The 26,747-nt window shown below is 38.9% G+C and overlaps 1 protein-coding gene across 2 annotated transcripts in view; it reads left to right on the forward strand.

Moving 5' to 3' along the window:
• Positions 1-26,411, forward strand: part of tbck (TBC1 domain containing kinase) — a 78,143-nt gene extending 51,732 nt beyond the window's left edge. The window contains exons 23-26 of one of the 2 annotated variants that reach the window (XM_079812191.1): positions 3,775-3,950; positions 19,448-19,623; positions 25,599-25,758; positions 25,860-26,411. In XM_079812191.1, the coding sequence (XP_079668317.1) occupies positions 3,775-3,950; positions 19,448-19,623; positions 25,599-25,758; positions 25,860-25,970 (623 nt within the window). In that variant the 3' untranslated portion in view covers positions 25,971-26,411. The remainder of the gene's footprint in view (positions 1-3,774; positions 3,951-19,447; positions 19,624-25,598; positions 25,759-25,859) is intronic. The other variant, XM_079812192.1, reaches the window with a different exon arrangement.
• The last annotated feature ends 336 nt before the right edge of the window (positions 26,412-26,747 follow it).

The following is a 26,747-nucleotide window of genomic DNA, read 5'->3' on the forward strand; positions in this document are numbered from 1 at the left end:
TCTCTCTTCTCCCATCACATATCACACCGGAAAGGCACTTACTTTCAATAAAAATGAAGAAAATTGTCTACAAGTGGAAATAAGGTGCCTAATGATAATAAAAGTATGTATTGGGTAGGGAGGGCTTTTATTGTCCCATTGGCATCCGTTCCCATTTTAATAAATATAATAATTTACACTCTGTTATTATTGCACCCTGTTAATGTATAACAATGCTGAGGTGCAAATAGTATATATCTGCCAAAATTAGGTCTGCGCAATATATCGAAATTATGGAAAATTGTACATATCGCAATATGCATATCGCAAGGGTACGCAATATCTGAATGATTTTAATAGGCTACTTCAACATTGTGAAAAGTGTACATTTTAGGTTGATGCATATAGCTGAGAATAGACTGGGCACACGACTGTTACTTATGTGACTTGCTTGACGTTAAAAGAGTTATTAAACGCAATAACTTGCGAAAAACAACTCCTTGCAGTCTCGTGCTGTCTGACACACACACCGAAACGTGCGCACAAGCCTACAATGTGCATACAGTCATGAGTTTCTGCTCAACATCGGCAGACTCACATCTCTTTAGAGATAAACCTCACACACGCCAAAGCTCGGGCTGCACTGGCCGGTCGGCCTTCAACATCCCCGACCCCCAGTACTGCATCTGGCCCACAGCGGAGGCACCAAACGCGGGGCGAGATTAAGCAAAAGGGGGGTAAGTGTGATGGTATCAGGGCTAGCCAGCTATCCCCACAATAACCTAGATTACATTCGATTACTGCTGTTGTGTCTTTGTTTGCGCTTTGTACTCAATGCGCGTCACTGACGCTTTTCATATGATAGGAAAATATCTAAAAATAATGCTATAATCAACACTTATTCGTAACTCGTTCATCTTGACAGCTGTAATGGTACATTACATGTGTTACAAAGTTGGTAGAATAATGATGAAGACGGACTCGGCGTAATAATAATTTAATAATTTGTTACATTTATATAGCGCTTTTCTAGGCACTCAAAGCGCTTAAACTGGCGTGACTGGGACTCGTGTTTATTCAGAACTCTCAGATACAAACACAATAAACTTGTGCTGACATTTCTCTCATAACTCAGTAGTTACTATAAATAACTTTGTTAGCAATCGCTCCGTCTCTGGTACATTAGTGATGTCCGGTTCGCGAACAAATCATTCTTTTGAACCGGTTCTTTTTAGTGAACCGAACCAGTTCACCAAATCGGACTGAATTGTTCTAAACGGTTCGCGTCTCGAGTCAGCGCTGATCCATAATTTACTAAAGTTACTAACTTTCTGACATGAGTGACAGCCCCTCCGACTAGAAATAAACGAATAACCTGTAGTATATGCTAGTAACTAAAACAATTCACTGAACTGAGACGTGCTGAGAGAACTGATGAGAAGTGAACTCAGGTCCATCCGTCTCTCTGGCAGCAGGCTCTGCTCGTGCCTGGTAGACCTCGTTAAACCACGCCCCCTCCGCTCATTTCAAATGCAAAGATGTCAGCCAATCACAACAGTGGGCGTTTTCACTGAAGTCTCACAGCAGACACGCCTCTTGAAACAGGGCATTCAGCCACAGGGCAAACATCAGTATAGAAAAAATGCCTTTTATTTCTAAATTATGACATTTTATGATGTAAAAATCATACTAACAATATAAGTACACCTCAGGAAACATTATAAAATAATAGAAAAATGCCATGCCATGGGACCTTTAACAAGGATATTGCATATCGCAATTTTCTGCAATATCGCACAGCCCTAGCCAAAATAAAGTATTAATAGCATCTAATTACCACATATTTCAAAGAATTGCTACTTTTACATGGTGTAAATAGAATATATCACTATTTTCACATCTATTGCTATTTGCACTTAGTGCGAATAGCCGCTACCTTAAAATAAATGCTGTTCTTTTGAATGTTCAATCAATCAAATCAATCAAACTTTATTTATAAAGCACTTTAAAGTGGACCAAAGTGCTGTACAGCAAAAAAGCCATAAATCATAATACATAAAATACAAATGAAACAGATTCGAGAGACAAACCGCAATACCATAGAAACAATAAAATAAACCAAATGTCAACATCAGGTGTCAAAGGCCAAAGAGTAAAGGTGGATTTTAAGACGCAGTTTAAAAATAGACAACAAAGAGGCCTGTCTAATGGGCAGTGGCAGATCATTCCACAGTTTAGGAGCTGCCACAGCAAAGGCACGGTCCCCTCTGAGCTTACGCTTTGTTTTTGGGCACATTCAGAGCAGGTGATCAGCTGACCTGAGAGAACGGGTGGGTGTATAAGGGTGTCGCAGCTCAGAGATGAAGGGTGGGGCAAGACCATTCAGGGATTTAAAAACAAAATAAAAGAATTTTGAAATGGATCCTAAAATGTACGGGCAGCCAGTGGAGTGAGCCTAAAATGGGTGAAATGTTGAATGAACAGCAGCACAAATGTTATTTCTGAAGGATCATGTGACACTTAAGACTGGAGCAATGATGCTGAAAATTCAGCTTTGCATCACAGGAATAAAACGCATTTTGAAATATATTCAAATAGAAAAACTGTTATTTTAAATCGCAATAATATTTCAAAATTTTAAAGCTTTTAGTGTATTTTTATTAAATAAATTAAGCCATTGTGAAGCATAAGAGACTTCTTTCAAAAGTGTTAAAATGTATTATATAAATAGAATATAAAATCAATAATGTAGTAATTTACAAAATCTTGGTATCAGTTCAAACTTCAGTTTGAAGCAAGAAAAGACCCTGAGTCTTAGGGATTTTAAGAAGTAATTATTAAGAAATTTTTTTTTTTAATTTAAATTATTGGGAAAAATACCGCTTTATAATCACCAGTTTCTGGATTTTTTTTTCACAGTGCTTGGCGCAACGCATTGCATTATGGGATTGTCTGTCTTCTCTGCAACTATGCGATGCTCCCTGCCTTTTTGAGCTTTCACGTCTGTTGCATTACCATGATGCCTTAAAATGCTGTCCAAGTAGTAGCACACAATTTCCTTTTCTTTAATAACGCTTCTATTCCTCTTTTGCTCAGTCACTGTTGCCTATACTGTAGAGGACAGTAATCACAGCCCCTCAGGGCAAGCCCAGTGTTTATATTCGAGTATTCAGATCATATCCTCTTAAATAAAATGAAGCTGTCACACTCGGCTTGATTTGAATAGTAGACCAAGCAGACTAAACTACTTCATTAGGGAGACTTTTTCCGCTAACAGGATAGAAAGTGTGTGAGATAGCGAGGAAAGGATTCCTGATTTGTTTATATCCATGTGAATCCCTTTTACTTTAATCTCCGGTTTAAGGCTCATGGCTCAAGAGAGTTTGTTTTGCATTTGAAGGAAGCCATTGAATCTCCCCTTCTTCTCTTCATCTGGTACTGTGAGAGTGTGAATGAAGTGTTGATGTCTTCACTCAATTTGTTGGTGACTGAAAGAAGCATTGGCAGGGAGTCAGAGTCTCTGGATGAGTTGGATGGAAACACTCTGTATTCCAAGGTCATCCAAGGTTAATTAGGCGGAAGTTAGACAGTCTGTGATTCTCCTGTGGCTTTGCCAAATGAGCATAAAGTCACTGTTCTTCTTAGCGCTCTTAAGATATTTAAATCGTCCAGAACTGCAAGTATTCAATAGCTTAGGACTTGCTTATCATAATGAAATCATTTTTATTTAGCATCACTATCCTAGAGCACAATTGTTGTTAAGCAACAATCCTCTCTTTCCCGTTTTGCATTCAGAGATCGACATTGAGCGCTGTGTCCGGGAATCCATCAACCTTTTCTGCTGGACTCCTAAAAGTGCCACTTATCGTCAGCATGCCCAGCCAAATAAAACTGCCAGTGATAACAACAGCTTTGGGAAAGCACCTTCCTATTACTCTTCGGAATATCAGGACCTGACCAAAACAGACCTGGTAAGTGTCTTGAATTGACTTTTGACCTCAGCTCCATAGTCAGTCATCTCAGAAATCTCGTTATTTCAGAAGATTTACTGTAACCAAACAGTTTTTTCCTTCATTTTGGTGAACATAGGTGGTCTATAGTGGTGAAAGGCCAACAACTAACTTTGAAACTTTCTCTGTTATGTTACTGTCATAAGAGTAGTAGCTATTGAAGATATAAAGGTTAAAATCCTAAACAACAGAGTGACCTTTATTACAGTAATCGCTTTCGACATCTTGCTGAGTTTCTTTTGCCCTTTTGGACTTTTAAAGATTGCTTTTTGCCCGAAAGGTAAAGTCAGAGAATATGAGGGATGGAGCCAATTATCCATTGCTAATCAAATGATTTCTGAAAGTTTGAAGTCAAAAGAGTGGTGAATTTAGCCACTGATGATCTCAGACGCCCACTATTCATTTCCTAATGAGATGCTTTAGCTCGCTAATGAACTCTCCAGTGCCGGCCTAAAGCCCAGGTAAATTGGAAGCTCTCAAAGCTATACTATGTATCTTTTTTTGTTCAAAATTAACAACATTTAAATAATGAGTCAATACATCATCAAAGCCTATTATATAATGTTTATATTTTAGACCGAGCGAGATGGTTTTTGCGTAAAATTGCGCACATACGTCACTCGCCCGTTCGTGTCTCATATCCATAAAAATAGAAATAGTTGCTCTGGCTACTTTGACGTGTGAATGGTGCGGGAGTGGCATAGGTAAGTGGCAAGCGAGAAAGTTTGTCATGGAGCCACTAAATCTCGAACCTCGGGGAATCACCCGCTCTTTTTTTTTTTTTTTTTTTTTGCACCGAACAGAGGAGCATCGACTGGCAAAAAGAGAACCTGACAGAGCTCGTAATAAAACCAGAATCAACATTGGTTTGGCTTTTTAGAGATGGCGAGAACTAGGGCTGGGCGATAAAACGATAATATGTTTCGCGATTGACACGTAATCGATATCAATAAAAAATGCGTTCGATAAAACGTTCGATAATTTTTTTTTTCTTTGTCGGATGAAACCAGAGGTTGCGAAGCAAGTTTGGTTGCATGAACAAAGGCACTCGCTCTCTGGTAACCAAGCAACGTAGGGAGTGACAGGCTAACAGCCAATCATGTAAGTGTTTTTCCTTTTGGTTGCCCCATATCGTTGTCTCGTGTTGGATTATTTTCTTCAGTTAACAGAACCGTCGTGTGATAAGTGGAAAATGAGTGCCGCAGCGAGTGAGCGAATAAAGCAAGACTGTCATCCCTACCAAGACTGGTAATACCACAAACTTGTTTTACCACCTTAAGCCTTGTTTATACTTTCGTCTGGCTCCGCAGCGTGAGCCTCCGCTGACAATGTGCGCGCCTCGTCCGTTTGGGGACTTGTTTATACTCGACGTGCTCGCCGTTGTGCTATTCTTAACTTTGGCTGAATCCGAAATCACCCCCAAAACCCTCAATCACTATTCCCTTCGTTAGTCCACTGATACAGTTCACCTGAAGGAGTGAATGTAAACAAGTGAGCGAATTCGGACAGGCGCTGTGTGTACATCGGCTCTACACTCATTATTGCGGTGCAAAGTAGGATAGAATGAGTGCAACAAATAACGTCACTATCGTTTTGGACACCACTACAAATGGCTGTCTCTTCAAATAGTGCCCTATTTAAGGGTATAGGGGGCGATTTCGGATTCAGCCATTGAAACTACATGGAGAGGTAATGTTACTCTGCATCAGTGCCTTATGACAAAGCATCTAAACGCTAACAGTTACAAAGAAATAACAATCATCTCTTAACATTAAGGTGCAGTGCCTCCGTTAAGTGTTCATTGTGATTTTAGACTTGTGTTTATATTTCAATTATTTGAGTGTTTTCCATGGTTGTGTTGACATTTCTGCCTTTATAACTGATGGGATTATAATCAGAGGAAGGTTAAGTTTAAAATAAAAATGTTTAAATGTAATATATTTTTCTGCTGGTCCTTATTTTAAATAGGTCATAAAAATATCAATAATTATCGATATCGACCGAAATTAAACACTTATATCGTGATACAGTTTTCAGCCATATCGCCCAGCCCTAGCGAGAACTGACCTTGTATCTTGTCAATTAATGGGTATAGCTACAGTAATCTCTTCAACTAGTCAGCTTGAGATCCTTTCCATCTAAACTGGTTTTATATCTTAAGCCTTGTAGTGAATGTTTTCTGAGTAGTAGGATAATAGTCTTTTTTTTAGTTATGAGAAATAACCATATTCATCTGCACAGAACCGAAGCACAACCAAAACAATGTTCTTCTGAAAAATGCATGCAGTTTTATTTTTTAACTGCTAGAGGACCAAAAGTTGCATAGTGTACCGTTAAAAAAAACTTTTAGAAGTTTTATTTCAGATGTGTAGGCCTGTTCATAAGTAATCTAAAAAACACTAGATATAATATTTGCAAACTTATCACATAAAAATATTCCGATAACAATTTTCGTTATTGTCTGATAAAGTTTATGTAAAAAAAATACAAATCCAGGTCATTCAGGTTTAGAATGACATGAGTGTGAGTGAAGACCCCGATATACTCACGGCAAAGTTCTTTTTTGTTCTTCGTTTAGGGGTAAAATTAAGTTTGAAATACGTGTCCAGTGATGTACTGTTATCGCACAGCCGACACCGCCTACACTGATGAGAGCGACGGATAGATGAATATGTAAATATGTGCTGCACGCTTTCCTCTCAATAACAAAATAAAACCACACTTGAGAAAGCAGCAAGTATTTTTTTAATAAAGCTGTATTTTGGACTTTGTTTGAATAGTTCATAGAAATGCATAACGCACCAATCCTCCAGGTGTTGTTGAACAGCTAGCAAAGTTGGAGGTCATAATTACGATTTCATTTCAGTTTCTTTATCCGTCATATTAATGCAGAAATTCCAGCTACATTTGTTCCGGCTATCTGTTCTGCTGAAACTCTCACATGTAGGTTCCAGGCATCAGTTGACCTCAGTTGCCTCGCATGCCACCATTAATTTGTGAAAGTATACCTTAATGCATGCAAGACTTCAACCCTTACCCATAAATATCCCATTCTGTGCTCTCATCCAACCTTTCTGATGACCTGACCTTCTGATTTTGCTCGTTATTCTTCCTGTCATATTATGGAAATCTCCTGGTTGACATGCCAAAGACCAAAGGTACTACGAAGACTTTTCATATTTTTATCAAAAGCTAGTTTAAACACATTTGGCTACTGTTTGCTGTTGAGACTCAATACACAGTACACACACACATATTATGTAGACCCAAACTTTTATTTTTATTTATGTATACATTTTAATTTATTTATTGTGATTAATCATTTGACAGCCCTAATTATTATAGTATTCAATTATACTTATTTATGTATTTTTTCCACTAGGTTAATCATTTAGATAGATATACATATTGATCATTGGGCCTTCACATACTTTAATTCATATTTAATTGGTATTTCTGCAAAACCGGGATAAAAATGATCCCGCCACTTAATAATTAAAATGATCAGGCCACATCAATAGGAAGTGTTTGCTTACTTCAGAATCATTGCCATATTTGTCTTTTACAGGATGTCGTGTAATCATTGAATTCAGCACTAATGTCACTGTAAAGCTGCTTTGAAACAATCTGTATTGTAAAAAGCGCTCTATAAATGTATAACGGTACTGCGGCCGGTTATGTGTCATGAGGATGTGAGATGTATTTCGAGTCTGAGAGCGCCTATCTAACCTTTTACCTCTTTGCGTTTGGCTCTCTGTTTGCGATTCATCAGCGATTGGCCCAAGGCAGTGCCGAGCTTCACAAACACTCGTCTGTTGACCTAATCTCTCTCTATTCTCTGACTGAACACAGCCTGATGTCTGGAAATGCACTGCTTCAGCGATATCTAGCTATATCCGTATCTGTGAAAGGCTGATAAATGCGCATGGTCTCACATGCCTACGCACTCGCACATACATTTACATTTAACCATCTTAGCAAATGCATTCTTACATAAGCAATTAACAGCAAGGGGCAATAACCAGCTAGAAAACACGATTTGGACTCTATTCTCAGTGGCATTTATGAACTTAATCCAGTTTACTACAGCTACTTTAGTGCATGTTTTGTACCAGTTTACTGTGTTATTATTTCAGACACATTCTCCTGGGTCATATAAGACCGTTTGAGTTCCCAATCTTTACTTATTCTTTATTTGGACCAGTATTTATGCATCCTTTGTCATGCGTTTTCTCTCTGCAGTATCACTTGTTTTTTCTCTCTAGCTGTGCTTCGCGTGGTAAATGGTGCGGTTAGGCCTGCTGTTGATTGTCATCTCCTGGTCATTAGAGCATGATGTGTCTGCTGAACAAGCTTTCTGGTCTCTCTTTTTGTCGGCCATCTGACAGGCGCCATCACTAAAGCCTGACTCCAACAAGTCGGAACCTGCAGCCAAACCTTCTGTCAGCGAGCGTGTGTGTGTGTGTGTGTGTGTGTGTGTGTGTGTGTGTGTGTGTGTGTGCATTAGAGATGGTCATACCAGTGACTTCAGCTGATTATGAGAAACATCATGTGTGCATGGCTGAATGCGTTTTTGAGCAACACTTAAGTAGTTGTAGATGGTGTCGCTCTGAAATTGCTGTCATGATGAACAGTAATAACCGTAACAAGCCTTTTATTGTGATGGTTACTGACTTCAATAACGTATAATCAAATGGTCATACCTGATATGGATGCATAACACTGCCTAGATTTGATTTGAAATGTGTTATGCAAAAAGGCAATACATTTCTGATTGAATTAGAATTTCCCAGACCATATGTGCATCATTTGGTGCAAACTGAAAACTCAAATTCAATAAACTAATTTGCTCTTTTCTACGTGTAACATTTAATTTAAACACAAATGTGTCAGAATTTGCTAAATTAGAATATATTGCCCTGTTTATGTAAGGGTGGAGAAATGCTCATTAAAATGCATTATACGACCGGTCTAGATTTACAATCGAATCCTGATGCTAATTTCTGAGCTTTTAGTCCTTCCACTTCTTCAAACAGTTCTAACAGTTGCTCATTAAAGTCTCAGCCATTAAACGCACAGTAATGTCAGTCCATGTTGTGAAGAATCCCCCTCATTTAGTCTAACTTTACTAGCTGCTTTTAAAGGCTATTTATGGCTTGTTACGTGAATAAGCTAGTTTACTCAATAACAAGGTTCTCCAGAACATGCCACTCTTACACAAATAGCCTAAGAACTGTGGGTAACCCTCTTAAAAACATTCCTTTTAAGCTGTGTAAATGGCCTTTGTGTTCACCTGTTAATAATCGACTGTTGGAATGACTTCTCGGGTCATTGACAGAGCCAAATATCTTGAAGTTAGTGGACCTGTATTTAATGATCAAATATCATTGTAATGTACTCATTTCTATAGTCTTTATGAGACAATATTTATCTTATGGTTCCCGGCATCCGCTGTGGCTCGGGTAAATAATGCAGATTGCTGCTGTGCTGTTTTGCGGTTCATTTCTTTATGTGAATTGGTGTTGTTGGGCTTTTGAGTTTACAAGTCATGTGATATTAATGCTGTCCTTTAGTATGTGGGCGTTTCACTGTCATTGTGTTTCATGTGTTGAACATTAAGGAACCTATATCTTTAATGACATATCTTCCAGCTATGCAGAGGCAAATAAGTTTCCACTACACTCCCACTGATGTTATAGAAGAGTAAGTTAAAGGGTTAGTTCACCCAAAAATGAAAATTCTGTCATTAATTACTTACCCTCATGTCGTTGGACACCCGTCAGACCTCCGTTCATCTGCGGAACACAAATTAAGATATTTTAGTTGAAATCCGATGGCTCTGAAAGGCCTCCATTGGCACAATGCACTTTACACTCTCAAGACCCATAAAAGGCACTAAAGACGTCGTTACAAAGTCCATCTCACTACAGTGGTTCTAAAATAACTTTATAAAGCGACAAGAATAGTTTTTGTGCGCAAAAAAACCCTAAATAACGACTTATATAGTGCTGACCGATTTCAAAACAATGCATCATGAAGCTTCGAAGCGTAATGAATCAGTGAGTCAAATCATGATTCGGATCGCGTGTCAAACCATCCAAACTGCTGAAATCACGTGACTTTGGGCGATCCAAACCACTGAATCGACTCACTGATTCATAACGCTTCGAAGCTTCATGATGCTGTGTTTTGAAATCGGTCATCACTATATGATGCTGTGTTTTGAAATCGGTCATCACTATACAAGTCGTTATTTAGGGTTTTTTTGCGCACAAAAACTATTCTCGTCGCTTCATAAAGTTATTGTAGAACCACTGTAGTGAGATGGACTTTGAAACGACGTCTTTAGTGCCTTTTAAGGGTCTTGAGAGTGAACCGTGCATTGTGCCAATGGAGGCCTTTCAGAGCCATCGGATTTCAACTAAAATATCTTCATTTGTGTTCCGAAGATGAAGATGAAGATGAGTCTTACGGGTGTCGAACGACATGAGGGTAAGTCATTAATGACAGAATTTTCATTTTTGGGTGAACTAACCCTTTAAAGAGCGCTGACCAGTACCACCTGACTGCTGCAGGTTCATTTCGGCGTTAATAGTGTTGACATAGAAATGCATACATTTGAGTCACGAACCGCTCTGAGTATAACGTAAGTTCTTCAGGAAGAACTGTGAAGATGGCTGCTATTTCGGTTGCGGTGCTCGGACTGGCATCTGTCTAACTCTGCATAGCATGAAACTCGCTGATCACGTTCGGACCGAATGCAATGCTTGGACGAACATTTTATGGTCCTACGCCTTCCACAGACAATTTATATATACATATAAATACATTTAGATCACTTAACTTGGTGATTGCTATCAGGATGTGAAGAATGCATAACCAGCATAACAAAAAATATTTCTGGAACAAATTGCCTACCCTTTATCTTTATCACTATTTATACGGCACTTCTTATTTTTTTGGTAACTGATTTATTTTGCAAAGTGCCATGCAAATATATTTTAACTGAATTTAAAATTCAATTTTCTAATGGATAGAAAAACAATAAGCTGTTAATTGACTACTTATGTTTAAAATAATAAATATACACCTATCAGGCATAACATTACAGGCATATAATGATATTGTGTTGGTCCCCCTTTTGCTGCTAAAACAGCCCTTACCCATCGAGGCATGGACTCCACTAGACCCCTGAAGGTGTGCTGTGTTATCTGGCACCAATATGTTAGCAACAGATCCTTTAAGTCCTGTCATTTATGAGGTGGGGCCTCCATGGATCGGACTTGTTTGTTCAGCACATCCCACAGATGCTCGATTGGATTGAGATCTGGGGAATTTGGAGGCCAGGTCAACACCGCAAACTCGCTGTGCTCAAACCATTCCTGAACCATGTTTGCTTTGTGGAGGCCACAGCCACCAGGGAATACCGTTTCCATGAAAGGGTGTACATAGTCTGTTGATGCTTTCGGCGGTGGACAGGGGACAGCATGGGCGCCCTGACTGGTCTGCGGCTATGCAGCTCCATACACAACAAACTGCGATGCTCTGTGTATTCTGACACCTTTCTATCAGAACCAGCATTAACTTCTTGAGCAATTTGAGCTACAGTAGCTCGTCTGTTTGATCGGACCACACGGGCCAGCCTTCACTCCCCACGTGCATCAATGAGCCTTGGCCGCCCATGACCCTGTCGCCGGTTCACCACTGTTCCTTCCTTGGACCACTTTTGATAGAGACTGACCACTGCAGACCGGGAACACCCCACAAGAGCTGCAGTTCTAGCCATCACAATTTGTCAAACCCGCTCAAATCCTTCCGCTTGCCCATTTTTAACACATCAACTTTGAGGACAAAATGTTCACTTGCTGCCCAGGTGCTGTGATGAAGAGATAATCCGTGTTATCCACTTGTTTCGTCTGATCGTGTACATGCAATGACAAATCAAAACTAATCATACATTTTGTCTTATAATATTATGCTTTCCATGTCACACAGTATAATATATAGCTTCCCTTTATATTTAAAGAGGGGTTCCCTCAGAAGATAATCGTCATAATTGCGGGTCCTTGGCATTTAAAAAGTTTAAAATCACTTGAGATGTATATTATCAACAGAAATATAATGGCTGTGCATGTGAGATGATTGTATGGCATGCAACAAAATGCCTGTTTGTTCTTTTTTTAGTAGTATATTCCAACAGCTTTGATTAGATGGACTGGTGCCCATCACCGTATGTGGCCTCGCCGCTGCGACGTTGAGCTCTAATTGGGCAGGAGGGGAGAGTGAGAAGACCATTGTCTCATTTCTGAAGTCTCGGATCTGTCTTTTTATTTCGATTCCAGACTTTGTTTGAGACTCTCTGATGTGCGGCAGCCCAAGCATATCACCTGCTCCAGTCAGTGCAGCCAGATGCTGGATGGTTAAATGCCTCTCACGCACCACAGGGCATCGTCACACGACTGAATTTATGCCAGATCTCCATCCTTCTTCGTTTTTGATAAAAGATAGCATACATTTTTGACAGCACCTGTCATGTAGATGTTAAGCCTTTCAAACACAAGCTTGTTTTCAGATTTGCACGGGTAATCCTTTTCAGACCGTAAATACCCACAGGAATGTTTGCATGGATTTGATTATTTCTGCATTTTTAAAGCCAGCTCCTTCCAGCTTTGAGACAAAACATTTACCATTTCGACTTGGTGATCAGACTTTCGATTCTCTTGGCCGTCTGCAAAACCACTGAGAGTCCAAACAGGCAAGTTTACGGCCTATTGAAATGTCACCAGTGATAATAAAAGGTCAAGGCTCTTGCCTGCATTTAGAGTTTTTGAAGCCTGGGCACAAGGGCCTGCTTTAGGCAATGATGAGAATGCCACGAGCCCTGCGGATCTAATGCACTTTAATACCAGAACCCATTGGACATCAGCCGCCCTCCATTCCTCAAACTTACCTCCATTGCTAAGGTGACCTCATAGGTAATTGGCTGCACTCTGTGGGAGGCTGGTACTCCGTGACTGATTGGACTGATTTCATGGGCTACTGAACATTGACATTTACGAGATATCCCCCCACCCCGCTGCCCTTTCCTGTGCTGTTGCCCTTTTTGTTTCAGAGTCCTGCACTTAGAAGTGTGGAATTCAGCGATAATGTGGATTGTTATTAGTGCTGGGCGGTATGGCCGTATATGCCCTGCACCCGCTGATGCTTTCTACAAGCATGAGATGTGGCTAATCAATTGCAAAATCAATTATAAAATGTATTTTATACATATGCTACCGTTTGGAATAATCACGAATTTCGTGTTATGTTTTTGAAAGATGTCTGTTGTGCTCAACAAGACTGCATTTATTTAATGACAAATGCAGTATAAACAGTTATATTGTGAAATTTAACTTTAACGTTTTATTATATTTTAAAATATAATTTTATTCCTGTGATGGAATCAGCATATTAGACTAGTTTCTGAACCATCAGGGTGACACTAGAGTAAAAAATGCTCCTGAAAAATGAAGCTTTACCATAACAGGAATAAATTACATTTTAAAATATATTTAAATATTTGTATCTAATACAGTTTTGATTCTTACATACACTTTCGGATATTTCGTATCAATGCATTTTTGGGTTCCCAAAAAACCTTTCAGTGAACAGTCCTTATTCACCGTATCCCCCAGAGTTAGATAAGTCCATACATACCATTCTCATCTCTGTGCATGCCATAACTCTGTCTGACGCACCCACTGCTAGCCTAGCTTAGCACATAGACTGGAGGTAAATGGCTCCAGCTAGCCTACTGCTCAATAAGAGACAAAATGACACCAACATTTTCCTATTTACATGTTGTGATGTGTATAGTTACATCATGTACTAAGACCGACGGAAAATGAAAAGTTGCGATTTTCTAGACCGATATGGCTTGGAACTATACTCTCATTCCTGTGTAATGATCAAGGAACTTTGGGTGCAGCGGCGCAATGATATTACGTAGCGCCTGAAAATAGGTTAATTTCCGTCAAAATAACCAACATTACAACCTGCTTGCACAGAGAGCGTGCTGGGGACTATTTGAGGCGCTGCGTAATATCATTGCGCCGCTGCTCCCATGGTATGGCAGTAAAGTTCCTCGATTATTACGCAGGAATGAGAGTATAGTTCCTAGCCATATCGGTCTAGAAAATCACAACTTTTCCGTCAGGATTCTCTGGGAGATACGGTGAATAAGATAAAGTCCCAAAAAGTCTGCGTGTTCCTTTAAAAGAACCAAATTTTATTAGTGCGAAGAACATGTAAATACCGTATTGTTTCGAATATAAGACGACCCCCCCTTTTTCAAGATGTATGTTTTGGAAAAAGGCTTTTTGAAGACCCAAATCTTGTATTTTATAAAGAAAATGCTTTTTTTATTTGAAAATAATTTTCATATTGCATATTGTTCATATTGAAATTTTTGTATTGAAAATATGGTAAATACTAGTAAAATGTTGAAACGATCTCATTTAAAAATAAACTATTGGGCATACCATAATAATAACCTATAGCCCATCTGAATTATATAACAATTAGGCTATCCATCTCATAGTGAAAACCATGTAGCCTACCAAAATTTCATTAAAGGGGTGGTAAACCACAATTTCACTTTTCTAACTTTAGCTAGTGTGTAATGTTGCTGTTTGAGCATAAACAACATCTGCAAAGTTACAACGTTCAAAGTTTAAAGCAAAGGGAGATATTTGCTTTTAAAGAAATCAATTTCTAAGGACTACATCAAACGGCCGGTAGGGACTACAGACATTCCTCCAGGGTTGCTGACATCACCAGCCCAAATATTTACATAAACCCCTCCTCCGAGAATATTAAATAAGGGGGGCGAGGCCATTTTGTATCGCTGCAGGGAAGAGTTGTTGTGGTATATTTAGTAGGCTGGAATGTTGTTGCCGCAATGCCGACGAAACACTGTTATTTTCATCCGGATTGCAGGTCCACTTTGTTCAGCCTTCCTAGGGACGGGGGTGCGTTGCAGTGCGTTTAACATACAACATGTTATATGCATGTGTGTATGAGACAGAGGGGAACAGGTCGCATTTGCTGCAAATATATGCTGCCCATCATAAATCAAAGCATGAGACAGAAGTCTGAGAAGACCAGACTGCGTGAGACAAACACTGCCAGTGTGAATCCACAACGGGAGCGCGCGGCTCCCGCTGCACATTTCACGGAGGAAAGCTTCCACAATCTTCGCAAGTTCAATGAAGGATTAAGGACACAACGGCTTGTCCTGAAAGATGGAATTAAAAACAGAAGCTGTTTATCGGCCACAACCTGTAAGTATGATTTATTTTTCGTCAATGTGTTTTCCTGTAATAGTTCGTATTGTTAATTGTACGTTGTAGCAAGGAAGTAAACAGATGACAACGCTGTTCTGCAAACCAGTTTGTTAAATGCTCATTCATACTCAACGTTATCCGACAAACACCTAATGTTACAAACTTTTTTTTAAATCTCAACAGCGAACTTGGCATTAGTGTAAATTATTCTTTGATTAGAGCTTTTATGTATTGTTTATCTACAGGCATGCTAAACATGGTTCTGTGTTTGATTTAGCTACTAGTAAAGCCAATGTTTAGTGTTTGTTTTGGGCTAATAGTTCTTGAGACAGATATTTGGCTATAATCGTTCTAAAAATACAGAAGTAACAGTGCCATTCAGTAGCGATCACTATAGATCCGCAGTCTTTACTCCTGAGGACTGAACAGGTTCTGTTCGGTCATCTTCACTAAAATTGTCTGGGTCTGATTCGGGCTCATATGGTTTTATTGACGCCATTGTTTCCAATACTACCAAAGCACAGTCTGCCGGTAAAGGTAAGGGGCGTGACGTTTCCGACAAACGTGCACTAGGCGATTAGCGAATCACAACTCACTGGGCCAGCTAACCAATCTGAGCCCATTGCGTATTTTTGAGGGACTGGCTTCTTACAACCCGGAACCCATCAGACCGTTTTTACAAGGAGGGACAGAGCAATGTAAGAACAAAATATGTAAGGAATAGTTGACGACGGGCCGTTCAATTATTAGAATAATAATGCACACCCGAGGTGGTGATGCAGTCACGACGCAAAGCGGAGTGGCCGTTACACCTCGGGTGTGCATTATTGTTCTAATAATTGAACGCCCCGGAGTCAATTATTCCGCTTATACTACGGTTATCACACCTCAAGACATCGATCCGAAGATATATTTAAAGGGATTCATCCGGTTTTTGTACTTAAATAGCTATTGTGAGTAGGACTATTTCTTCTGCGTCTCATCCAACGGCTCTTTTGCTAGTTCCGAAACGTCATTTTAAAGCTGTTAACGAAGGCTTGAGCCGCTGATGGCATTCTTCTACAGTTATTAATAAAGTTATTAGAACGAGAGAGAGAGAGAGCGAGTGCTTGTGTGAATTAGGCTCCCTCTGTGCGTCTCTAAACAGCTGTTATTACCTCGCTAGTGAAAAAATGTCACGTGTAGCCTTTAAGTGTCTCCACTATATAGGCTAACTGATCAAATCGTCAGGGCAGCGCTGACACCGTTCTGTGCAAACTGTAGTGCGTGTGCGAGCATGTGTGATTTAAGTAATGAGAAGGAAAAGCTTGCCTTTGATGTCCGCTTCTGTCTGTTGGTTTTCATCTGGACTGTCTAATACTGCTGCCGCCCAGTTGTTGAACGTTTTATATTCACCGTAAATATTAAGATTTACTTTAGGAAAATCGTCTGTCATATTGTTGTTTTTTAGTCCTTTAATTTCCGTTATTACAGTTAACTATGCGAAGTGATATGGAACTGTAATGCGGTCAAGAGAGCTGCTGGAACTACGTTCGCTGTGCATCTCCCAGAAAATAATTGCACACCTCAGAACGTTCATCAGCCAATCAGATTCAAGCATTCAACCCCCCGTAGTATAAATGAAAAATAATGCAATTTTTTAAAAACGAAGCATGAACACATGTTACAGTGCACCTCACAAACACATTCAAGCCCATGAAAGAATGTGTTTTACCACCCCTTTAACCGTTGAAGTGAAATAGTTTTGAAATCTGGGTACCGTCTTACGTTTGGTGCCTTCAGCGAGGCACGCAAACATGACAGTCAAGCGGCTCTTCGACGGTAACCTTTTCTTTGACTGTTAACGTTTTTTTGCGCTCATGATCTTCTAACATTACACTCTGACACAACGTATTTCTTGGTGCACTCGTTTTTCGAGTTGCTGCGGGTGTATTATTGACATGTAACAGTCTAGACCCTGAATATATGACGAATCCGGAACTATACTGTAATCTAAAGAACCTTTTTCCACTATAATGGAAAGGAAATGTTGTTGGATATTGAAGTTTCTTCATGGAACCATAGATGCCAATAAAGAACCATTATTTTTGAGAGTGTTAATTTACCTCGTTCTGCCTTTTATCCTAAGAAAATTACATTTAGTTTAAGGTAGACAACACAGTTCATGCATTCCCTGGAAATTAACCCCCATTATATCAGCATTGCTAGTGCCTTGCTCTGCTTTTTGAGCTACAGGAATACAGATGTTTGAATATATTTCGATCTTTCAAATGGAAAACATGAAACAAACACTGCTAAAGAAATTTTTTTTTTTATACATGGTTTTAGACCACCCACCTTTTTTTGTAATCCACCCACTCTCTGCTGTTACTGTAGATGATTTGCTTGATAATTTAGCCAGTGTTGCGGTGTAGAGCAGATAGGAACAGTGACTGCTATCCACTCCTATTGTGCCTATTAAATTGGTCCTTCCTGATACAGATCTAATGTGCCCGACCCTGAAGTGCCAATTAGAGCGATGATATTGCTGTATTGCAATGCTTTTTAGTCGAGTGGGAGAAATTATATTTATGTGAGAATGAATAGTCTCCTTTTGAGTTCATTTGGTCCATTTGCAGCTCTGTTAATGACCGGGATGTGGCACAGATGGAGAAATTTCCAGACAGGTGGGCTCCTTACATGTGGAGACAGGATGGAGCTTATTGCCCGAAATGGGCTGGGAAAAACAGGGTTTGATAATGGATCTAAGGTATCGGGGCCCAGGGCATTGGCTGCAATGGTAGGCCAGAAAAAGTGTGTCTTGATTTAGATTCAGGCAAGTATGGGCACCCCGTGTAGACTTAAGCAAAGATGCTTCTTGTGAGGATTTCGCACAACAGCTTGTGACATAATTTCTGGCAGTTAACTGTGTATTAAGCAGCTGTATTTTGGATACCCTTGAGGGGTCGTGCTGCACATACAGGTAGGCTGGTGAACTGTCGCTTGAATAAAAAAATAGCTGGTCTTGCAGACGTTTAACTTGTAAGGGTGGTTTGCCTACAGTGGTTCAGGCTGCAGGGTTGCCGAATGACTAAAGAAATGTTATCAGCAAGATCCATTTCTCGAGACAGAGCAACAGTTGCAATATTCTTTTATCCCTTGCTTGACCATGTGACTAAAACCCAAATGTGAGACATTCAAACTGACCAATCAGATATTTACGTCTTCCCCCACTGTAAAGGTGTGACACACATTTTGGCCTACAGGCCTATCAACATCTTTTTTGTCTTTAGGAATTCCAAATGGCCCTTGTGATAAGAAAGATGGGGGTTGTAGCAATAAAACAAATGTCTTTGTTCAATTTCAAATATCTTTGATTATTTTCAATCCTACAAACTTAACAGCAAAACCAACCTATTTGGACAGGAAAAGACCATCTGACTGACAACAGTTTGCTTTGTTTTTACTTGTGGTTTAGGGTCAAGTGCAATAATCTCAGCCTCTGCAATCTGAAAAAAAAGGTTGATTGAGAAGTTGAGAGCAAGAAAAAAAATTGGGAGTTCTGCGTCATAATGCTGCAAAACTGTGATTTGCTTTGATGTGTTCACTGAATGTGAGCTGGTCATCATGAATGACTTTTAGGGCTTTTTTTTCACCTTGGGGTAACAACTGTGTTTTTTCAACTGAGATAGAGAGAAACTGAGTTTGAAGCCATCGTCAGTGGCTCCGTCTTGACAGGTTGAGCTTGAGGTGTTGATTATTCATTCAGGTTGAGATGTCAGAGGGATATGAGATCACAGAGGTGAAAACAGATAGAGGCATGAGAAGCAGCCCTGCTTTTTGTCGACATGGCAGTGAAAGAAAAGCCATGCAGTTGGATAAGAGAATCAAGTGATCCAGTAAAAATGGACAATGCTATCGGGCCGAGTATAGATCCTTGAGGGATACCAGTATCATCAGGGTGCAGGATGCAGGAATTTAACATGTGTTTTCTTTGAATATACTCAGACTCTTCACTATTTTTGCTGCTCAACACTAACAGGCTAACATTTCAACCCACACACCATTTTCTCTCACACATTAAAAAAAAAAAAAAAACACTTACTGCTGCAAAAAAAATCTGTTGTTTTACCACTTATTTCTTTGCACCCTCAGAGCCGCGAGCCACTAAAGCTGAGCGAGCTGAAAGCAGAAGTGTCTCCACGTGTCTCTGTGGAAGATCTCATTGACCTGTGTGAGCTGAGTGGACCGGCTTGCTTTAAAACTCCTGCCAAGAGGGCCAGGACTGGGAAACCAAAGATTCTGGCAGTGGACACCCGAAGCCTTGAAGAGTATCCTTTTAATAATAAATGCAATTCTGACTCTGCAAAAAACTAGTTTTCCTGTATACAAAAAGTTTCTTTGAGCAACGTTTTGAAAGACGTCTCTTATGCTCTCCAAGACTGCATTTATTTGATCAAAAATACAGTTAAAATTAAGATTATGAAATACTATTACAATTTAAAGGGGTCATGAACTGGCATTTTAATATTATATAATTTTTATACTGTTGTCTGAGGTCAACTTATGACGTTCGCATGGTTTTTAAATTCAAAAACATTATAGTGACTAAGTAATAGGCTATTTTCTGCCCCTGGTTTTGAGGCTTTCTCAAGAAACGCTCAGTTTTAATGGGCGTGCCGCACAGAAGACTTGGAAGTAAACGCCCACGGCTAGGATTGGATAAGATTTGCATATTTAATGAGCTTCAGCTCCCCTGTGGTCAGTGGGGAAACCGCAACCGGAATGGCTCGCAAAATTCCTTTATCAAACAAACTCAATGATTCATCTCTCATCCACCCGCGATTGATTGGAATGTTATTTTTTATTAACGTTACTTGGCCCGCCCGATCTATGAATATAACCGCGAACCGTACACACACGCGCGCGCTCGCGCCCTTCAAATATCAAGTCAAGAGAGTGAACAACGCACATCAAGAAAAGAATGTTATTTCACTATTTAAGATAGCTCGTCGGCAGGCCGGGCTTACGTTTTGGTAGCCCGTCTGGAAAACGCATAGCCCCGGGACGTTGGGCTTTGCGAGTACTGGCTCATAAACATGTCCGAGTCTGATCCTGAATCGCAATGAACCAACAACACCACAAATAAAGGATTCTCCAACCTTTGACGGCAGACCTGTACACATAATCAATACGATCTGTAACAATGCAATACCATCACATATAAATCACATGTTTTACTCACATTAGTGTGTTGCTTCATTCATTCATGTAATCTCATCCTGTCTGCAAATCCAGTCTCTTGTTTACAAACGAATCCGTGGTTAAAGGAAGGAACAGACGCGCAATGTCTTCCCCACGTGAGCTGAATATTCATTAAAAATAAAGTTCATCCATGCATTCATAATATTAGAATCCGAATGAAGCTTATGTGGTATGTTTACTGCTTAGAAAGTCGATGCGGTTTAGCTCTATGTGGGCGGGGCTACAGAATCAGGCGTTGTTCTTTTTCTGTTGAGGCAGTGCTTCACCACACGATGACATCGAGGTGTGGCATATTCTGAAATTGATCGTTTTCTGGGCCTGGTGTCTATAAAAGCTTTTCTTTGACTAACAAGGAAGTTTTCAGCTCTAAAACTTACAGGATATTCTTATATTACCATGACCTTTTATGTATCAAAAGCTCAAGGGAAAGTTGATTTCTCATTCATGACCCCTTTAAAACAACTCTTTTATATACTTTAATAGATTTTAAATGTAATTTATTCCTGTGATCAAAGCTGAATTTTCAGCATCATTACTCCAGTCTTCAGTGTCACATGATCCTTCAGAAATCACTCTAATATGATGATTTGCTAATCAAGAAACATTTATGATTATCAATGTTCAAAACAGTTGAGTTGCTTAATATATTTGTGGAAAGCATGTTACATTGTTTTCTGGATTCTTTGAATAATTGAAAGTTCAATAGAACAGCCTTTATTTGAAATAAAAAAATCCTTTGTACCATTATAATTTCTTACTGATCAATTGAATGCATCCTTGCTAAATAAAAGTATTTATTTTTAAATACATAATACTATCTAGTATATCTGTAGTATATAAATGTCTCTTGATTTTTAAGATATAAATAGTATTTTAGATATAGATAGTATTTAAAAGTAGAGCCTAAACATCAGAACATCGATGTTAGAGACATCGAAATGTGGGGAAACTCCAAGCACACTCAAATTTTCTTCAAGACATGAAAAAAATCTAGTTGTAATGTACTTGCACAGTTTCCATAGCTGTGCTTCGGTGTTTGAAAACAATCATTTAGGAGTTGGCTAAAAAAGTCAGGCCCTAAGACAGATTGTTGTCTGTTGCTAGTAGTGACGGCCCAGTGTGGAATGTGTGGGAGAGCATTATTGTGATTAATTTGTTTTAAGAGGTTCGTCACTGTTTCCATTAGTGCAGCTGTAAGTAGATTCACGATAGTGTACACAAGCAGGATATGAGCAATCATAATACATGTATACAAGGCTGAATGTAAAAGATGCAGGGCTGCTATATGGATGGATGTAGATATGCTTGTATTCTGCACCATTTATGGCCATATCGATATTTTATATGAATGTTAGCAAAGCCCGTTTTGTTTTAATGCCTGTTTAAATCTGCATGAACATTTTCTCATCCTCTTGAGGAATGCAGAAAGGTCGTGTTAAATGTTTCTGAAAAGTTCCGCTCATTTTTATTGAAAGATGTAGCACAAATATCATTGATTGTTACTTTACCTATGGAGGAAGGCAGCTAAGAAGAGTTATTATTCAATTACACTATGCACTCTTTCCCTTTTCTCGTCTCATCTTTCACTCCGCTTACCTGCTATGCTTCTCTTTGAGACGCTACTCTTGTGTGCACTTGTCTTGGTCATATTTAATCAATGTCCCAAGGGACTTTATTCTGCTCTTTTTTTTATTTTTTATCTTGTCCTCCTGCACACTTTGTTCTCTGGCTCTTTCTTTCGTGGTGCTGCAGTGGGTTTTGGATGAAGTTGGATGGTTTCCACAAAGCCCATAGATCTGTGTAGGGTTTGTTCTGTAAATCCTGTGAACTTCACCTGACACAATTACAAACGACCAGCTCAAGAGCTTACAAGGGATTGTGTGCTTCTTAGATGTCTTACCACAACACATGTATACCAAAGTACCTCTGGGAATTCGCTGAATACACCATAATGCTCTCATTAGAGCTGAACTTCGTAATGTCTTCTTCATATTTTTAAAGGGTTAATTCACCCAAAAATTTCAATTATCCCATAATTTACTCACCCTCAAGCCATCCTGGGGTGTATATAACTTTCTTCTTTCAGCTAAACACAGTCAGAGTTATATTAAAAAATATCCTGGCTCTTTCCAGCTTTATAATGCCAGTGAATGGTAACTTTCATTTTTGGGTGAACTAACCCTTTAATCTGACACCGTTCAATCAAAAGCTGTTATGAAAGCAACCAGGCATTAACCAATCCCCTAACTTCTTGATCTAAATCAAAGCCGCTTCCACACTGCAAAAACTTTTTGACCATTTTGATGGTCCACTTTAGACATTCTACTAACTATACGTAAGTAACTTTGCAAGTACATGTCGGCGTATTCTACTAACCCTAACCTAACAGTCTACTAATACTCTGAGAGCTAGTTGACATGTTATTTAAAGTTAGTAGAATGTCTGAAGTGGGCTATATAAATAAAAAATGAATGAATGATAAAAATAATTTGTTTTCAGAAAATATACAGTATCTTAAATTAAGCTTTTTTTGTACCCCATTTTCCTCGTTTTAAGCATCAATCTAAGAGGTTTTGTACTTAAAAAATGTATTTAAAATGATCTTTCGTAATTTTGTTTCTCAAATACATTTGTCTTGGTTTAAGGATGGTTAAATGTTTAAACAAGAAAAGAACTTAATCAGCAAATATACAAAGTTTTACACAGTTTTCTGCCAATCTCATGTTAATCTTGAGTACCTATAGAGTAGTATTGCATCCTTCATATCTCCGAAGAGTCTTTAGTTTTATTATATTTATAAAAGACAGATACACTGTACCGATTCTTTCCTAAAATGGCCAAACTTGTGAAGGCGTGCAATGGGCGGAGCTAAAGAGTCACAAACAAACACAAATACTGTACATCATTGCATTATCCTTGGATAACTTTCGATTCACTATACGTTTGTGTTGTTGACATTTATATCCTCCTGGGACCCAGAAAAAAAAGTGTTTTGAATTGAGTATTTTTTCATGTCATTACATTATTTAGACTAGAGCATAAGAAACATTTTTGAAAAATGATATTTTATACATATGTTATGATATTTCCTCTGTAGTTGACACCAGGACTCAGTTGTTTAAAAAAAAAAAATGACATGAAATTGCATGTATAGGCAAAAACAAAGGAATTTATTTTTCATTCACCAATCAATTTTTAGGTTTTCAAACTTTGTTTAAAGATGATTCTGAACTATGTTATGAAATATATAACGGAATGCATATACCATTTTACTTAAAAGGGCCATACTTGGATTTTCCCATTCAATGCAATGTATCTATACACTGCATCTAATTTGCATATGAATGTAGGAAAATAAAGTGTTATAATGGGAGGAATAATTGGCGACATTTTCATAATAATATCTAATATTTCATAGGAATATTGATATGTAATTTCTTTCCCTATTCACTTATGTCTCCAAAATGCCTGATAAACATGATTTAAGTCCTGGCGTCCACTACAATGGACATTTATGAAATCAATGCCGTTTTGTTACAGAAAGTCATATTTTGATTAGAAACCCCATAACATTTTCCTGAGATGTTGATTTATAACAAACCATTTGAAAATGAATCCGATTTAAATTATAATTACAAAATATTATCATATTTCCAAAAGTTTTTAAAGACCAAGAAGAAGTTCTGTTGAAACCTCCAAACATTTGGTATCTCTGCAAAGCCTGTATGCTGTCAGAGAAATTCACCAAAATAGAATGTCCACTACAGTGGACAAAAGTGTATTCCTGGGTCCCAGGAGGATATGCACTTACACGGCGATTGCTAACCAAACACACACATTTGATGCACTCACCACCTGCGGTTTCAACTCATGAACGGGAACAAACAACCCCCCCACCCCATTTTTTCCTGTCACGATAAGTCATTCCAAAAATCATGGCAACGGATGTTGGTAGGTTTACATATATCACAGCCACCGCACTAGACATTATTTTCAATCAAAGGAGACGTAGGCGTGTTATCCAAGCATTAATGGCAAGGAAAGCCCCTTTTACTTATTTCCTCCCTCAAATCTGCTTTCTGGTCTTGATCAATTGTGGCATTTCTTTGTTCTTTAGAATCCAGTATTGCCGTAATTCTATTGGCACCATCCACGGCAGGTGACCTGTAAATGCGAAAAAACTGTTTCCATTGCAGTTTTGCAAAATACTCCTTTTTCTAATTGCCTGAAAAACCACCTCATGTGAGCGTCAAAACAATATGCGATATATGGTACTTTTTTTTCCATTGGCCGTATTTTCAATTTGCGCAATTTTAAGGCTAATGACACTAAAATAGTGTTACCCTGAAAACCTTTATGATATTTACAGTTGCTAATCATTCCCAGTTGCACCATTTTCATGGTTTCCACAAAAATATTTGCCACATTTCCACCATTATCATTGCTTAACCAATCCATTAGTCCAGCCTGATAATACCGGAGCTCTTTGGATTGTAATGCAAGTGCGTCAGTCGTTGTCTTGTTAACGCAAGGGTTTACAGATTGTATGAGATGTAAATGGTGACCGCATTATGGAGGATGAGCAGATATTTCTTTTAATTGTGTTTACCTTGCTTAAATAGCGCACTTGGCCAGCTGCAGAGAGACTGGTAGTCGCTCAAAAGACCAGAAAAGTCCCGATCCTGAGTGGCGACGTCACTTTACTTTAGCCAGGCGTGCTGAGAATTCCTGTCTAAGAATGGTTTGTAATTGTGCCGTGCCGAACCAAGCTCAAGTGGAAATATAACTGGACCAATTTCTTCCTGTTCTTAGAACCGTTCGGTTAGGCCTATTAGAGTGATTTCTGAAGGATCATGTGACACTGAAGGCTGGGGTAATGATGCTGAAAATACAGCTTTGATCCCAGGAATAAATTACATTTTGAATAAAGAAAAAAAAAACTGGTATTTTGTATCATAATAATATTTCACAATTGTACTGTTTGTAATGTATTTTTAATCAAATAAATGCAGCCGTATGACCCTTGACCGTCCGTGTGCAGCTTCAGTCGCGGTCACATCCCAGGCAGCATTAACATTCCGTACACCTCCACGTTTGGTCCGGAGGGAGAGCTGCTCCAGTGTCCCGCCACCGGCACTCTGGCTGGATACAGATTCCGTGTCATTGTGATCCTCAGCAACATCATGAAGAATGCTACCACGGTAAGGTTATTTCATTCTCCTATTGGAAATGCTTCTGCAATGTGCATAAAAATGAATACTAATCATACATAACCACACCTTTACTTCCTTTTCTCCTGTAGTTTGCGGCTCACCTGGTGAAAGTAAATTTCCCTCGGGTTTGTGTCTTGGATGGTGGCATGAACAAGATGAAGTCCACTGGCCTGTTAACGGTCCCATCTCCGCAGATATAAAACAGGATGCGCTCTGCTAAAGGGAAGCCGTTTAAATGGCATTTACATGGTGCAAGAAGTGAATACATTTCTCAGCTAAAATTTCAAATTTTTCTTCTAAACTATGTCAAGAGTTCCTTAAAGGCATTATGCATGTCAGCACTGAAAAGTTTGGACTTGAAAATGCACAGCTGTTTGAACTTCTGGGACCAAACAAATCAACAAAAATAAAGTTGTTGTTTTTTTACTACAGACGTTGTCGTAAAAGCCTCATCTGTAAATTCAAAATTGCCATTCCCATTTTAGCATTTATTAAACTCTTTACTTGATTCTTAAAGGGGTCATGAATTGCGCTTTTAAAAAAAAAAAATGTTTCCTGAGGTGCACTTATAATGTTAGTGATTTTTACATCAGAAATTGTCATAATTTAGAAATAAAAGGCATTTTTCCTACCCTGATTTCAATCCTCTGATTTAAACGCTCTGCTTTTTTTTCCTTCTTTCTTTTACTATGTTTTTACGATTACAGATGAAATAATCATGAAAAGTGTTGATGGAGCATTATGTTAGATATACTCCTGTCGCATGAAAGGTTGCAGAAATAGGCGGTGATTCTGTAGAGGCAGTCTTTTGCCGCACTATTACGTTATATTGTGACAAAACTCCTAACAAGTCGTTTTCTGAGCTTGGATTCAATAAAAGCTGTTTTTAGACTGACGAGGAAGTTCTAAAACTTACAGGATGTTTTTATAGTACACTGATCAGGCATAACATTATGACAGGTGAAGTAAATGTTTTG

The sequence above is a fragment of the Gobio gobio genome (genome assembly GCF_949357685.1).
Source record: "Gobio gobio genome assembly, chromosome: 3".
NCBI lineage: Eukaryota > Metazoa > Chordata > Actinopteri > Cypriniformes > Gobionidae > Gobio > Gobio gobio.